Consider the following 17411-nt stretch of genomic DNA (forward strand, 5'->3'; position numbering starts at 1 on the left):
CTATGAAGAATGGTTGCAGCATTTGGGGTGTGGATAAGCCCTTGCTTGCCTTTTTCTAAACTAAAATGGAGTTATCCACACTTCCATTTGCCCTGTCACTTTCCCCTGCGAACACCCACCAAGCCAAGTTGGATCAAACAGCAATCAGGTCTTCCATGGATTGCTGTTTGTTCTGATTTAGTGCTAAAGAGCAGGTTTTCCAGGGGGGCAAAGCGGTGGGTCAAAGGCAAAACTGCTCAGCCCTGTGCTTTTCAGGCGCAGGACAAGCAGAAGTGTGAATGAGCCCTTAGAGGTGACATGATAGACGTTCATAAAAAAATGATACAAGGCATGGGGAAAGTAGATAGAGAAAAGTTTTCTCCATCTCTCATAATACTAAAATTTGTAGGCATCCAATGAAGTCAAATGTTGGAAGGTTTAGGACAGATTATGCAGAGCATAATCAAATGATGGAACTCACTCTCCCAGGAATGATGGCCAACTTAGATGGGCTTAAAAGAGGATTAGACAGGTTCATGGAGGAGAGGGTTATTGATGGCTACTAGCCATGATGGCTATTCTCTCCCTCCACAGCTGGAGGCAGTAATGCTTCTAAATACCAGTTGTTGGACGCCACGGGAGGGGGGAGCCTCCTTGTGCTCAGGTTTTGCTCCCTGGTTTCCCACAGGCATCTGGCTGGCCACTGTGAGAACAGGATGCTGGAATAGATGGGCCTTTGGCCTGATACAGCAAGCTATTGTCATGTTCTTAGCTGGTAGAATCTTATAAGCCAGTTCCAGAATCTTGCCATTTCCTGACAAAGTCCACTGATGTTTGAAGGGGTGCTTTGAGATCTTGAGAAAAGGAGGCTTAAGGAAGGACAAAAGGCTGTTGACTATTTACAGAGGGAACAAAAAGGCTTCAAAACTCTGCTGTGAAAAGCTTGAATTCAGTCGTCACGCAGGAGGGGAAGAGAATAGTTGCGATACAGAGCACATATACCTGTGATGATGCACTTACATTTTTATTACTTGAATCAGAATTCTTGCTTGACATGAACCATCTCTCTAACACATCACAGAACATAAAATATTATTTCTGTGTTTCTGGGGTGGTAGCAGAAAATCACATGTACTGACAAAACCCTGTTTACTTGGTCCTCCATTTTCCTCAAGCAAGGCCAGCATCTAATTCCCACCAAGCCTCCAAATCCATAGATCAATTATTGAGCCTGTCTTGCAGAAATCTGGGGGAAATCCGGATTGTCAGTTAACACCAAGGTCGCCATCTCCCACTGACCTCAGGAGGCATCTAGCATCCCCTCACTTCTCAACAGGCGTCACAAGGGTTACCTGCCTAATGTGACTTGGGTTCTGACTGGTGACTGCAGTGGCAGCTGTCACTCAAACCAACGTGGGTGAGAGACTCCTTAAAAGTGAACTGTGGGATGCAAGCCTTTGTCCTTGTCCCTCAGACCAGGGCCCACTGGTTTCGCTGCTAGCCTCTGGGTCCCCTATTTATCACTGACCATCAGGAAATGTGCAGCTCATTGTCCTTGCTGCTTTACTCTTAGGGAGTAAAGAGTCCAGAATGTTGTGTTGTAAATAAACAGCTTGGGATCAATCAGATTTGAACCACAGAGCTCCTTTTGCTTCAGAATTTTGATTTGTCCACTCACATCCTCCTTTCTCTTTTATTCTTAATAAAACTGCATGTGATTTTGGTTACTGGGGTCTCTTAAAGAATTCAATGCAGGTTTTTTTTTAAGGTTCTTGCTGTTATCACTGTGTTTTGCCTCATGGGAACCCATCTACCTACACTTCATCATCATCATCATCATCATCATCATCATCATTACTTTTGAGGGCAGGTTTCATCTCAGTTCTATTGTCACCGCTCTATTTCACACCCCCAACCTGGCTGAATGTCTTCTTGAACTCTGCAAACTCCTGTTGCTTGCCTGGATGGAGGTCCCAGAAAGAAGCTAGCCTAGTGTACTAAGGCAACATTAAAATTTATTGCTCTGCCCACCACCAGCATGTGGCCCTTGGAAGGTCGTCCAGAGGGGAATATTGCCCTTGGTCTGCAAATTTCCCCCCACCTGCTGCGTTCATGTATCTCCTTTCTCGGGACGTAATGTGACCACTACAGCTGAGTTCATGCGCTCTGCAACTACAAAGCCCTTGCAGCTCTGTAACATCATTTTTGTGATGGATCCTGAGGAATTATATGCAAAAATATCCTTGTAGCCCCTGGACCACAGGGGCTGGAGATCAGAGTGAGAATACTTGGCTACTCTCTGATTTTAATACATTCAACCAGCTTGTCTCTATATTATCCAACGCTATCCGGCCGCCTGATCCAGGGAAAGCCCCTTTGCCTAAAGATCTCCGTTCCCAAACACACGTCCCTGCTCCTTCCCTTTGCCTTGCCCTCTACATTCATGATGCGTCTTCTCGAGTTCTTTTCCCGCCTTTCCTTAGTCCTCCAGCTATGTTCTCATTCTAGGCCGCACTCGCACATGAATAAGTAACTGTTCCACAGGCAGATATCTCAGTGTTTGCACTTGTCTTTAGAAATCAAAGGCTTCTCTGATTAAATGCCATTACAGTCCGGCGCTCGGATGGATCCAGGGAGATTAATGTGCTTTTGGGCAGCTTTAATGATAATCCCGCTACAGACGGCATTAAGTAAATGTCAGTAACCTGGTTTGAAGGGAGCTTTCACCTCAGGGATCCTTTCCATTTAGAGGAGAGAGGCTCAGCCTGCTTTTTTCAAGGCTGTGTTGCTCTACAAAAGAAAGCCTGCTTAGCACAGATTCCTCTGAGCCCCTCCCAGCAAAAAAAAAAATGGCAAGGCTTCTTTCAGGGGAGAGTGAGGTGGCATGCTTGCCATTGTGGGTCCACAGAGAGACTGCAGATCAATGCTAGAACATAGAGGAGGCTCTGTGTTTAATCCCCAGCACACTCAGTGTCTGTTTTTGTTCTTTAAAAAAAGAGAACAAAATAGCACTCAGCAGGGCTGAGAAAGACTTAAGAGACTAACTGCAAGGCAGAGTAGGCATTGCTGGGTGGAAGGGACAATGTTCTGAGCCAGTAAAAGGGACTTTCATATATTTATATGAGGTAGCAAAGCTGAGAAAAACTGAGATCTTTGAAAGCATATGAAATTGCTTTACACAGAGACAAGCCCAGCACACCCCACTCTGATTGGCAGCAGCTCTCCAAGACCCCAGGAAGAGTTTTCCCCCAGGCTGAGATCTCTTTGGTTTTTTGGTGGTAGATTTGATTGAGAAAGGTGTCTTATAAATAAACGCTGTAGACAAAGCATGTAATCTACCACTGAGTGATGGCTGAGGCCCACTTTTATAGATTGGCCACACCACTAACTCTCGCTCTCTCCCCTCTATATATTTATACATATTAAGCTTTTTTAAGGGTGTGGGTATGCATGTGTGGAAAAACAGTACACACATAAATACACACAGCTCATATTATTAACAGGTAGGCTATGCCGTTCACAGACGAACATTCCCCACAAATATTTCCTAAAGAATGTAAGAATATCCCTGCTGGAGGGAGACTGACTCCCTAGAAATTAATAAAACAACGATCAACATCCTATATTCAAAAGAACGATTTTACGAGTATGAAGGGGAAAACTCCAGACTATTAGTGAACAGGTGCAGGAAAAAAATCTCTTAAAACAAGAATACACTGCATTACTAAAAAAAGGATGGAAACACAACATTCTCCTCCAAAGAAATAAATTAATCATTTGCGGAATTTTACTCTAATCTATACCCCTCCCAGAACCCATCTGAGCAAGAAATCAAAACCTTTTTAGCAGGACTATCTGTGCCAATTTTAACTGCAGAGGAATGAGAATCCCTGGACAGTCCTATCACCCCAGAGGAATTAAGATGGTCCTCAAAAATCTGAAACCTCGCATAGTCCCAGGCCCAGTTGCTTTTCACAGCAGACTTCTATAAAAAAATTCAAGGAAACCCTGGCGTCCTACATGACTTGCCTATTTAATGACATGACATGATCCCCAAAACCTGGCACTCCTCCAAAATATTCTCTATCCCAAAACCATTCAAAGATAGCCTCATAGTAGAATCATATCGCCCAAACTCACTGATAAATCAGGACTGCAAGATATTCACATCTATCCTGGCTAATCGCCTAAAAGCCTTCCTATACAAACTAATAGCCCCAGACCAAGCTGGCTTTGTCCCTGGCCACAACATAACGGATCCCATCAGGAAGTTACTGAATCTGATCAATCATAGCAAAACAACTAAAAGCTCACTGACAATTATATCCCTCAATACACTTAAAGCCTTTGATTGCTTAGAATGGAAATACCTACTAGCAGTATTAACCAGTATGAATTTCGATCCCTCTGTACTACAAACCCTCAAACAAATTTACTCCCAAGCCTCAGCTAAATGCAGAATCAACAATATGGACTCCACCACCATCACAATCCAAAAAGTCACAAAACAAGGATGCCCACTGTCTCCCTTTCTATTCATCCAGGCCCTGGAAGCCTTAACAATTTGACTCCGGGCAGCCCCTAATATTAAGGGTGTGGAATTAAAATTGAAACAAATAAATTAGGGCTCTTTGCAGATGACCTGATGATCACGACACCAGACCCCATTATAAAAGCAACGACACGGATCAAAGAACTCAGTACTTTTGCAATGGTATCAGGCCTTCAGGTGAACTTTGATAATCTGAGGCAATGTGCTTCAACACTCCCTCTCATATCCAAAAAGGATTCACTAACATCACAAAGATAAAACTCTGCCATACAAAATTAAGATACTTGGGGGTACAAATAACCAGTAACCTTAACAAATTATACCTCCAAAATTGCAAGCCTCTCTGGCGACAAAGCAACAAAGACCTGAGAAGATGGAATAAATCTAACTTTACTCTCTCAGATAAAATAGCCACGTAAATATCAAGGACCTCTGCATAGTGTGAGACAATATGTCCTCCCATGTTGTCAGTGAGTGCTTTTGCGTTCCCTGCAACAGTGTCCCCAAGTGAATGGCTCTCCTTTACTACACAGGAATGAACAGCAAACATGTATTCGGAATGGAAAGTGCCGCACTCAGGGTCAACACAAAGGTTGGTGCTGGATCTGCTCCCTGGCCCTTGGTGAACTCAATGACAGCAGACACAGAGACCCAAGTCTACTTCTCTGCACAGTCCTGCCCCTTCATTTGCATGGCCCCATCAAACAGTTTGCATGGTAGGGTTTCTTGGTCACACCAGAATGTGACAGGAATGCTAGGAACTGTTATATACAGTGCATCTAAATGATAGCTTTGGAAGCATAGGAAGGCAATGAGGCAATGGTTCTAAGTACTAATTTCCCTTCATGCTACTGGCAATTAGTGCATTAATGTGATTTGTGTGAGCTTACTTACATCTGTGAGCAATTCCTTCTAGTGGGAAGTAGGAGAATAAAGACGTAACCTCTTGGAGGGCAATGAACACATGACTATTTCCCCCCTCTGGATATATTTTGGAATGTCTATAATTGACGCGGAGTGAACTCTGCCACAGAATAAAAAAAGATGAGAGGAGGGAGCGTCCAGACTCCGGAGACAGGCGGACAGGCAGATTAAGTACAATTGATTTTGTGCCGGAGCTCTTTGATAGCTAGTCAACCAAATGGCATTTCGACACTCATCAATAGCACACAGGGGGGAAAGTAGGCAGCAGTGATTCAATCAGAATTCACTGACTTGGAGGAAGGCAAGGATGGCAGGCTGAACCTGCCCGGTTCTTGCAAATAAAGACTAGGTTCCTTTCCCATCGGACACAAACACTTTAATCCCCCAAAAGCCAGCTATGTGCACCCAGCACACAGGAATCATTTCACCAGGCGATGAAATATGACCACATCTGGAACAGACTATGACATCTCTAAGCACACATCTTTCCTTTAGGAAATAAATTAAAAGAAAGAACCGGGACTTATTAACAAAGAATGGAACTGTATGTAAAGCTGTGCTGAAACTTCATTCATTTCATTTTGTGGGCCAAAAATAGTGCTTTTGTGGAATGCAGAAAGGGTTCCTACATCTTTTGTTTTTATTGCTATCACATTCTAAATTGTTTAATGTAAAATGTTTAAGGCATGGCCTATAAATACCAGATGGATGGATGGATGGGTAGATAGAAAGACGGACAGATCTGGACAGAGGGAACATTACCTCATTGACATTGATGCAATTTCTCTCCATGTAGGCCTTGTCATTCACCTGCCCACCTTCCATGAACTCCATGAAAAGAACACGCTTTGTTGAGAGCTCCCAATAAATCTTAGGGATCTGAAAAAAGAATACAACTCTCTGAACACCGTGTGATTAAGGGGAACAGAAGAGAAAGTGTATATGCATGAAGTGCCAAGAAGTAGGAGAAATGAGCTCATCCAAGTCCTCGAAGGAAGAACACACAAAACTTTTGACAAAGGCCTTATCATAACTTGACATAAGTAAGCGCTCAGGGCAGGCCCTACCATTAAGCAGAAGGAGGCCGCTACCTCAGGCAGCTGATACAGAGGGAGACAGGAAAGTAATGGAGGACAGAATTCTGTGTTCCTTCCAAGCAACCTGCCCTGCATACCTTAAACTAGCCTGCTGCCCTCAAAAGTAGTAGAGGACACTGTCTCATCACCCACATTGAAGCAAGAATCAACAGCTAGTCAGCTTGTATGCATGGAAAGGAGGGGTGCCATCTTGGTCCTTTGCCTCAAGCAGCAAAATGTCTTAGGCCACCTTTGTAAGTTCTCCACCTTGGTCCTGGAACCATCATTTCAGTGTGTGTGTGTGTTTGAATGTGTCAGAAAGCATATGGTTGGAATGATTATGAAAGCCAAAATGTGAGGAAAGGGTTGAAATCTTGTGGTGTTCTTTTAGTCTCTGTGACTGAGGTTTCCTTACTGTATCGGCCCTGTAAAATAAAGGCCAGCATTCTGTTTCTTGTAGGAGCCAGCCAGCAACCTTACAGACCCAAACCTGAATGATGAATAAAAGACACAGTGGAAAGGTCCCAGAATTCTGCAGACTCATGCTTTAGAGGAAAAGCAGAGCATATTGTGTTTTTTCTTTAAGCGGCCCAGAAGCAGAGTCAGTGATTTCTATGCCAGTTCAAGCAAGCTGGATCTTTCTGGTTTTCAAATGGAGCAAACTTGCCTGACTAACTTTTCCTCAATGCTATGCTAGCTGAACTAACTTCCAGTAAACGTAACATTCTGCTTGCTTAACAGACAGATGCACGTCACTCTCCAAACTTAGCTGGGTGAAATCCAGCTAAGTATAATGGTAAGTAAATCCACTGAAAATAGTGGGCTAAAGTCCACTGATCTCAAGTAGTATTGTTGACAATGGTTATAAGCTAAGTGCTAAGGAACTTTGAGTGCTAAGGAAGTATTTCACACAGCACACAGCTAAACTATGGAATCTGCTCCCACAAGAGCAGTGGCAGACCTTGGGGTCTCAAATTTCAGCCGCGTCCTGTGTGATGCCAAAATTCAGTGCCCCCGTACCTCTTGCACCCATTCTAAGTAACAGTTATGGCATCCCAAGTGGTGTCCCCAAGGCTGTGCACCCAGTGCAACCAAACTGGCTGTGCTCCCCTAAATTTGCCACTGACAAGAGGCTGTGATGGCCACAACCTTGGATGGTTTTATTAAGATGAGACTCATTCATGGAGGAGAAAACTACCAGTGGCTACTTATGTTCTACTTCCACAGCTGGAGGCAGTATGCTTCTGAATACCAGTTGCTGGAGGCTGCAAGAGGGGAGAGTCCTGCTGTGTTCAGGTCCTGCTTCAGAGCTTCTGATAGGCATCTAGTTGGCCACTGTGAGAACAGGATGCTGGACCAGATGGACAATGGCCTGATCCAGCAGGCTCTTCTTCTATGTCTTTATGCATAAGTTAGAGCTTGGTAGTAGAGCAAATGCTTTGTGTGCAGAAGATCCCTGGTTCAATGCCTGTAACTTCCAAGTAAGTCACAGGAAAAATCCTGTCTGAAACCCTGAAGAGAGACGGCCAGCCAGTCTAAGCAATACTGACTGACCAATGGTTTCATTCAATTTAAGGCATTTTTCTTTGTTCACATACTTATTATACAAGTGTGCCTGGATTCACCTGAGGACATGGCATTATCAAAGACCTGCAAATGTGTGTCTGAGCATGTCATGAATCTGCAGCTAGCATGGTGAATATGTAACCCTTTTCAGGTTGCTTGACCAAACTGCGGGAGGCAGCAGAAGACAGGAGTGCCTGGCGTGCTCTGGTCCATGGGGTCACGAAGAGTTGGACATGACTAAATAGAGGGACGCGGGTCTTGCCGATCAGAAGGTCGGCAGTTCAAATCCCCACGATGGGGTGAGCTCCCGTTGCTCAGTCCCAGCTCCTGCCAACCTAGCAGTTCGAAAGCATGTCAAAGTGCAAGTAGATAAATAGGTACCGCTCCAGGTAAACAGTGTTTCCATGCCCTGCTCTGGTTCAGCAGAAGTGGCTTAGTCATGCTGGCCACATGCTGTACACCGGCTCCCTCAGCCAATAAAGTGAGATGAGTGCCGCAACCCCAGAGTCGTCTGTGACTGGACCTAGTGGTCAGGGGTCCCTTTACCTTTACCTTTAAATGACTAAACAACAACAACTTGTTGCATATGTCTGAATTGCAGAAACCACCGTCCAGGGGAGAGCCCACATCTCTTGTTTGTTATGCACAGTGCACACACAGCATTGTTCTGTCAGTAATAAATAATCCTAATCTGTATTTCAGCAGCGTCCCTCTGAGCACAGATGCAGCCAGGCTGACAAGACCCATGCACAGGCCTCCAGGCTATCACATCAGCTATTGGCAGGGGGGGGTAGTGCCTCATAAATAGGAGGATCCTTGCAAAAATCCTGAGAGATCATTAAGTCCCTTCCTGCATACAGAGCACCATTTTCAATCGCGGCATCTTCCATTTCATCTGCCTGTCAGGACTCAAGTGAGATCAGGCCTGCAAGCAGCTCAATGGATAGGCCAGAGACTCCTAGAGACGGCAGCTGAAGGGGCCAGAGGTAAGCAAGATAGTCTGAGGCAGGCAAGTGGACAAAGCCCAAAGGGAGCAACCACATGCCTGAAGGCCCTGAGGCATGCAATGTAATCTGATAAAAGCAAGCAAGAAGCAAAGTTCGAGTTGTCAGCAATGCAAGAGAAGAAAAGGCATGGCAAGGTGAGTTTAGGTTGGGCCAGAGCATAAGGCACCTGGGCCTAGATGCCAGAATCCCTTTCTTTGAGTCTTACACCGCCTTCCATAAACCTATGTGTTAACTGATCTTCATTCCTGGTCTTTCTATCAGGTGCATCTAACAGCTGTCTTCCAACCACTGTTGGCCAATTACTGATTGTCTCCCCCTGGTGTTTTTTCATCTTCTTACTGTGGTTTTCCAACTACTCCCATCACAGCACCAGTTGGGTAAAGAACAGGAAGTAGAACACTGAGAGAGAGAGATGTCTCAGCTGCTTTGCTCTGCTTCCTGGAACTTATTTATGAAGTGAAAGAATGAATGAACAAAAGTGAATTTAATGCTCCTTACTCCCGGGTAAATGTGTACAAGATTGTAGGCTGAATCCTATACACCAGGGTTGGCTAACCTATAGCTCTCCAGAAGTTTAGGACTACAACTCCGATCATCCCTCTCCATCAGCCATGCTGCCTGGGGCTGGTGGGAGCTAGACTGTAACAACATCAGGTGAGCCAAAGGTTAGTTACTCCAACTATACACATACACTTGCCTGTTAAAATAATCAGGTACGTTTGGGATTGAGAGAACTATATTTCAATGCCCCACTCCAACTTCTTTTTCATGCAGAGTGGGGAGCCTCTGCCCTGGCTCCAAAATTACAGAAATTTCCATTTCTGTGCCACTGCTCCTTAGTCTGGGTTTGCAAACTCACTTTCTCAAGCGCTACAGAACTACAGCACTTTTCACCTTCTCTCAGACTATAGCACATTGCAGAATACTTGCTGAAGCCATGCATTCAAAATGAAAGGAAGGTACCTAAAGCTGTTCAGAAGAAGAGCCTGCTGGATCAGGCCAATGCCCCACCTGTCCTCCCAGATGCCCGTGGTTAACAAGCAAGCAGGATTTGAGCACAAGAGAACTGCCCTCTCTGTGGTTTCCGGCAACTGGTATTCAGCAGCATTGCTGCCTCCAACTGTGGAGGCAGAGCATAGCAATTGTGGCTAGTTGCCATTGATAGCACACCGATTCCCAACTTTCCCAGCACCTGCTGTTACCATGCGCTGGCTCTTAAATCCACTGATACCAAAGCCTGTAGCTTATTTTAACCCTGCGTCAACATTTATCCCCATTCCAAAATTTACAGCAGCAGTCAATGGTCCTTATTAAGCTGTGCATAAGTCTCACTCGCACAAAGTCATAGTCCTTGGAAAGCTTAAATGATGCACAGACATTTGGCCCTAATGCTTGCACATGGAAACAATTTATCTCTGGCTTTACAAGCTCAACTGGGTTCATGGTAAGAAATCCACTTCCCTGCTGCGCTATGGGTGTTGTTGTTGGTTTTTTTTTAACTCTGGGGGTAGGGGGAATTACCAGGAAACAACTCCCTTGTTGCCTTTGGGGTTGATGAAAACGTCTTGGAATCGACGGGTTGGACAGGGGAAATCTATTATTTAGCCATTTTTGCAGCAATTTGTTATTATTCCCTGAATCGATATTGCAGTGGCTCTTTAACCCAGAGAGGATGTGATTGGCTGTCTCCATGGGGATTTGCTCCACACACTCTTACTTGTTACAGCAGCAGCAGAGCTGCTCTCCAAGGCGCAACACTCTTGATAAACATTCGCTTAGGACAAGCCATCAGCCTTTGGCCTTTTCCGCCCTTTTAAGGCCTGTTTGCTTAGCATTACACATGGAAGAAGCATTGCAGAGTGTCGCTGGGTTGCAATCAAGTTTTGAAAGAGCTGGCATCTGTTTGGCCACCATGAGAACAGGACGTTGGACTAGATGACATAGTGGCCTGATTCATCAGGCTCCTCTTACATTCATGGGGCTCTGAATGTATAAGCAAAGGCTTTTGCCTAATGTTTTTTGAGAGAAACAAAAGGGTAGCAGCAAATTGCACAAGTGCTTATGTAGGCAAAGACATACCTGCATAAGTGTGCCTGTTTGCAATAACCAGGTATGTGTACATGTGTCAATGAATGTACACAAAAGCAGAGGGGGCACACACACAGCACAGAGGGAGCAGCCTGGCTCATGCGATGTAGGAGCTGCAACATTGCTCCTGTGCAGGGGCCTACAATCGTTTATGAAGGCATGAACCTGGCAAGTGCACAGACCACTATAGGTCTATGTGCAGGAGAAATGTGGCAGCATCAGTATATGAGCACTCTACAAAGTTGGCCATTTCTCAGCAATGGCAGCTGAGGAATTCAGCCTCTATCTTCACACATGCAAATCTATGTATTGGATTATACCTATGGTAGCAGTATACTCATATTAGTGTGCACATGGCAACCTGGCAACCATGTGTGATTGCACTGGCCTAGATTGCTATAGGGGAGTGAGTGTTTTATATATATATATATATATATATATATATATATATATATATATATATATATGCACACAGATAAGAAGAGTCCCAGTGGGTCAGAGCAAAGGCCCATTTAGTCTCACAGCAGTCAACCAAAGGCTGACGATGGGGATGATTTAATCTCTATACCCCTGACATGCCAAAATGGCTTCTAAGCCGTTTGCAACAATAAAACTAGGATGCCAAAATGGCAGGCCCAAAAGCAGGACATGAGTGGGACAGCACTCTCCCAACTTGCGATTTCCAGCAACTGCTATTCAAATGCCTACCTCATAGAGATACACTACTGAGAAATTTTTATGGAATGCAACCCCTGCTCTTACTTTTATTTCAGTTCCTTTCCATTGTTGTGAGGAAATAATGAAAGGGGCCTTCTGACGGCCTAGTACAGTGGTACCTCTGGTTATGAACACTTCTGGTTACAAACGCTTCAGGTTACAAGCTCTGCTAACCTGGAAGTAGCTGCTCCTGGTTGTGAACTTTGCCTCAGGATGCGAATGGAAATTGCACGCCAGAGGCACGTTCTCGGCAGGAGGCCCCATTAGTGAAAGCGTGCCTCAGGATAAGAACAGTTTCAGCTTAAGAATGGACCTCCGAAGCGAATTAAGTTTATAACCAGAGGTACCACTATAGTTGATAAGAATAAGTGGGGGGGGGGACTTGAAATCTGTCCTAAGGAGCAGCTCACCCCTAAGATGATTATTAGGTTTGATTCCCTACCTTTCAATCCTGCAAAGAAATCTTGAACTGTTTAGAATGGTGGATCCCCACCCTCACCCCCAGCTGATCCTGGCAATGCACACCAAAGCAGATCAGGCCACTGTCAATGCCAGCCATGCAACTAGCTTTCTGCTGAAAAGAGCAAAAAGGATATTTGCTTCCCGTAGGACCTCCTTCCCCCTCTGGTTTAGAACTATAATAATAAAAGTAGTACTAAACCAAGGGTTCAGGAAACTTCCAGTGAAGCATGCCCTTAGCCGCATGACCAACTGTGGCATCAGACATTATTTCATTACAGTGCCAAGCGGTAGACTCAGCAAAGCAGCAGCAGGATAGGGATGTCTCCATTTTCCAAGCACTGCTGTAGGTTCTTGTTGTTATTTTTTTAAACTCATTCTGAGTTCTAACAAAATGGTTATGATGCTCCTTCCTAGTATCCACACTGCCAGGCTTATAATGTCAGGTCCAGACACTGATTCTGAATTGCTGGCTACCACCCCAGAATGCTCTCAGCCTGAATATTCAGGCAACAGTCAGGCAATTCAAGAGAACATTCTGTGCATCAAGAGGCCACCCAGTGCTCTAGAACTCAGTTTTCCTGGAGGACCGAGTTTACGTGGAGCTGTTGTACCAAGGCTGAAATAATCGTTCAGCACAGAAATTACTGAGCTGTGCAGAGAATAGTGTCCCAGCTGTGTTCTTTGCCTCTTTTTTGCTGAGGCGCCCAAAACTAGTCATTAAAAATTACTACCTCTTTCTTCCTCCAGGCAGTGCCTGCAGGACCAATGTAAGACACACACATACCCTTCCCTGCTATTCTGGTGAGGGCCAATGATATCCCTACAATATCTAATTCAGCAGCATCAGCAGAATTACATTCACTTTCGATACCCCACCCACACACCCCCAATAGCAAATTAATAACAACACTGCCCCTACTGAATGCCAGTCTTACGCTCACTTGGACGCTCATAAGATTACATGCAGATTGCATGTGCACACATTACCTTTAGAAAATCAAACTTTCTGAGCATGTGGGCCACCTTCTCAGCATTCCTCCCTTCGTTCAGGAAGTCCAGCTCAAGAGGCAAGTTCTTTTTAGATTCTTCAACTAACCACATGAATTCAAAGTCTGGGAAGATCTGCTTCACGGCCGAGACAAGGACCTGGAACCAAGTAGTCACATCGTAAGTTTCCAAAAGGATCCTAAACTACATTGCAGTACCAGGCAGCAACAAGAAGCCAACACTGAAGGCCAAGCTAGGTGATGATGGGAGAAGTTTGATGTGGGGAGTGGCTTCTAATTTCTCAGTGATAGGGGTGTGCATGTGAAGGGGGCTTAAGCCACAGTTTACCTCCCTGAGCACTATTCTCCTCTCCAGTTAGCTCCAATGACAGAAGTGGCTTCAGATGACTGGAAGAGTGGTGCCTAAGCTGTGCAAAAAGCTCTAGTGTGGAAACAGCCCATCTAATAAAAATGATGATTGATGGAGTAAAGGTGGATAGAAAAACAGGTATGTGGATTTACTATTGTGTTTTAATGCACAGTTGGGGAATTTCAGGCCCAGGGCCCAAATGTGGCCTTCAAGGCTGCTATGTTTGACCCTTGAAAGTTTCTCCAGGCCATAGCCCTCACTGGCCCTGAACCACACCCTGAGTGTTTGCACCTGGATGAAAACTCTGATAATGCCCCTTCCTTAACTGGATGGAAGACATGGAGACATGTGTCGAATGTGTGTAGAAACTAGCCTTCTGTTCAAAGGAAACATTTATATTCATTGCTCCACTTCTGTTTCCTCTTCCCTCCACCCCTAATCTTCTCCAAAGGTTTTCCCTACCCTCTAGAGCCGATTATAAGGGTTTACAGGGCAGAGGAGATGGGGGAAAGTTCTGTTCTGCTAGCATGCATCTTTTCAGCTAGCGGAACAGGACCATCAGGACCAAACAGGACCCTGTATCTGTAATGGCTTTGGAATTGTTTTTATTGTTGACGTGTTTGTTGATGTTTTTACCGTTAATCGCTTTGGGATGTCTTGTGGGAAATGATTTATACATGAATGAAATCAATCAATAAAATTATTTTCTGAGAAATGTTAGCCAAGCGCTAACTTCTACCCATGTTATTTCTCTTTCCGCAGAATCTGGAAAAAAAAATCTGGAGCCTAGCATAGCTTAGTCAGTAGAGCATGAGACTCTTAATCTCAGGGCCATGGGTTCAAGCCCCATGCTGGGCAAAAGATTCCTGCATTGCCAGGGGTTGGACTAGATGACCCTTGTGGTCCCTTCCGACTGTGCTTCCATGATTCTCATGCATGTAACAAACTAAAGACAACCCTCAATGAAGCAAAAGGAAGCATGGTGCTGGCAGAGTTCTGAAGATCCAGCCCAGCTTTTGAGCCTGCCTGTGCCAAAGGTGACACATGTCCGTTTTGTAATGGGGGCAGATACATGAATGTAGCCATTTACCTCCATCAACAGAATATCCTTTGAACTCTGTGTTTGAACCTTCGGGTGCTGGACTTTCACTGCAACGGTTCTCCCATCGTGTAGCACAGCCTTGTGGACTTGGGCCAGGGATGCCGCCCCCAATGGAGCATCTTCAAAACTTATAAACAACTCATTAATCTGCAAGGGGAAGAAAGAAGGGAAGCTGTCAGCCTCCTAAGAAACAGCCCGCAGGTATGCTTCGGATGCAGAGAGACATTAATTACCATAGACAGACGGAGAGCCCTGACAGCCTGGGGACTGCAACCCAAGCTTCCTGTTCTCTCAGTATATTTCAGCCAGAAAAGGTGTGTGCCTTTTCAATAGGCAAGCTCCTCAGCAAAAGTGGGAAGTCAGTCTGGGTAGGGTTGTCAGCTTTTTGCTCTGGCAGTGCTCCTGCGCTTTCAGCAGCTGCATGCCAAGGAAAAAATGATAGTAGGCGAAGTTTTTCCTGTCACAGCAGCTCCATAATGGGGTAAGCTGTAACTACTGAATTCCTTCCTGGCAGGTAGCAGGTAAAATCACAGGGAATGATTTAACAAGCAGAAGCTACACGGCATTTAGAGCTATGTGAAGAGGTCCACAAAAGTTACGGAAGAGGGGAAGCCCCATGCCTTCTAGCCTCTTGTTAGGCTAGCGAAAGAAAAGAAAGGCTTCTACGAAGGAGGCTGGCAATGGAGGAACAGAGCACGCCATCTCTCTTCTGACAGCCCTCTGCACTTCCGTGCTGTTTGTGAGGCAGGGGGGTCTCCTTTCTTCACATCCAGCACAAAACCCAAGCCAGCTTCTTGAAGAAGCTCAGCAGTGGAGCATGAACTTTGCATGCAGAAAGATCCTGGTTCAATCCTCAGCATCTCCAAGTAAAAGTGGGAATCTTCTGAGTCTGAAACCCTGTAGAGCCACTGCTAGTCATGGTAGGCAGTACAGAGGAGGGGGACCACAGGTATGATTTGATATATGGCAACTTCCTAATTACTATAATTTATTATATAATAATTCTACCTTTCTTCCAGGGAACTTATGGTGACATACACTCCCCCAATTTTGTCTCTGCAACAACCCTGTGAAGTACATGGGGCTGAGGCATTGACTGGCCCAAGTCCACCCAGCGAGAGTTATGGCTGAGTGGGGGGTCTGAACCCTTGTCTCCCCCTGTCTAACACTTTAACCACTACACCACACTGGCTCTCATCTCATCATGGCTGCAACTGAATTGGTACAAGGCACCTTCTGATTTTCCTCCAAGCCAATGTTCCTCAAACTTGGGTCTCCAGCTGCTGTTGGACTACAAGTCCCATCATCCCTGTCCACTGGTCCTACTAGCTAGGGATGATGAGAGTTGTAGTCCAAAAGCAGCTGGAGGCCCAGCTTTGAGAAACACTGCATGTAAGCTGACAGAGAAGGGAATCTGTTTCTCCCCCACTACCCCTCTGGCCTGCATGGAATCCCTGGCCACCTGTGGCTACCAGGCGAACTGTTAAATACAAGGCTGCGTAGGAAGGAAGCAAAACTGGATCAGTCAGATAAAGCTCGCAGGTATGAAATGAGGCTTATCAGACACCGGTGGGGTTCCAGTGCAGAAGCTGCCCTTCAGAAATATTATTGTATAGCTGGGGAAACCTTCCAGAGCTATCTTGCCTCCCCTCCACAAGCCCAACCCAATGTTAAAGCAAAAATGGCCAATAGAGTTGGCTTAGAAGAAGACCGCCTTCTCCCTGCTTACACAATACACGAATCTCACCAGGGCCAGCAGTCAAGGAACACATAATTTATGCAGAAATGGGGGAAAAAGAAAACAAATGGAATGCTGGTGCATTTTTATATCCCACTTTTTTACACAGTAATTAAAGACGGGAGCTGCGGCAAGCCGGCAATTAAATATGAATAAAACACTTTTAAGCAGAGCCTACATGCAAAGCATTCAACAGAAATCTTTTGTGTTGATGAAGCTGCGGGGGGAGGGGAGAGAGAAACACCATCTCTGAAGGAGGCCTACATGCCTACATGCAGCTGCTGGCAGTGACTTTCCCTCCCCTCACACACCGCTGCCTCTCTTTCCCCATCGCCCCCACCCCCACCCCTGCTTCTTTTACAATAACTATTACCAGCAACAAACTGGCACATTTGCAGCAATTAGATTCAAACGGAGTCTCAGCCGCCTCCAGTAATTCACAGGCAAGGCGCCTTTTATTTATTTATTTTATTCCTCCGGCGGCAAAATCAATTAAGTAGAACAACCACATTTGAAAACGACTAGTTATGTGTTTTTTAATTACAGCAGATCCATGATTCAAACCTTTTGACATTCTTGCCTTCAGAAAGGAATTTCTTTCCCCTCAAACAGTTTACTAGATGTTGTTTCTTCTTCTTTTTCACTTTCAGATTTATTCATTTCCTCACCAACACCGCCAAAGCAAATGATTGATTCTGCAGAGAGTCAGATCGTGGCTTGAGGGAACTACTCACGTGGGCTGGGTGCTGTTTGGGTGGGTAAAAGCCGCAAGTGACTTTTACCTACACCTGAAACCCCTACACTTGAGTAAAGGGTCCTGCCTCAAATGTAAAGCAGAGAGTAT

General features: G+C 45.2%; 1 protein-coding gene and 1 non-coding gene across 8 annotated transcripts in view; one reads left to right on the forward strand and one right to left on the reverse strand.

Annotated features, from left to right (window-relative positions):
• The window catches only part of ADCK1 (aarF domain containing kinase 1), a 124499-nt gene that overhangs the window by 16263 nt on the left and 90825 nt on the right, over positions 1-17411 (reverse strand). For 5 of the 7 annotated variants that reach the window (XM_053378223.1, XM_053378184.1, XM_053378191.1 and 2 more), the window contains 3 exons: positions 14818-14976; positions 13359-13517; positions 6218-6334 (listed from right to left, as the gene is read on the reverse strand). In XM_053378223.1, the coding sequence (XP_053234198.1) occupies positions 6218-6334; positions 13359-13517; positions 14818-14976 (435 nt within the window). Of the gene's footprint in view, positions 1-6217; positions 6335-13358; positions 13518-14817; positions 14977-16745; positions 16856-17411 lie in introns of those variants that run through there. The other 2 variants (XM_053378243.1, XM_053378201.1) reach the window with 2 other exon arrangements.
• TRNAK-CUU (transfer RNA lysine (anticodon CUU)) lies at positions 14512-14585 on the forward strand. The gene has a single exon. It is a non-coding gene; the product is annotated as a tRNA-Lys (tRNA).

Source organism: Podarcis raffonei, chromosome 1 (genome assembly GCF_027172205.1).
Source record: "Podarcis raffonei isolate rPodRaf1 chromosome 1, rPodRaf1.pri, whole genome shotgun sequence".
NCBI lineage: Eukaryota > Metazoa > Chordata > Lepidosauria > Squamata > Lacertidae > Podarcis > Podarcis raffonei.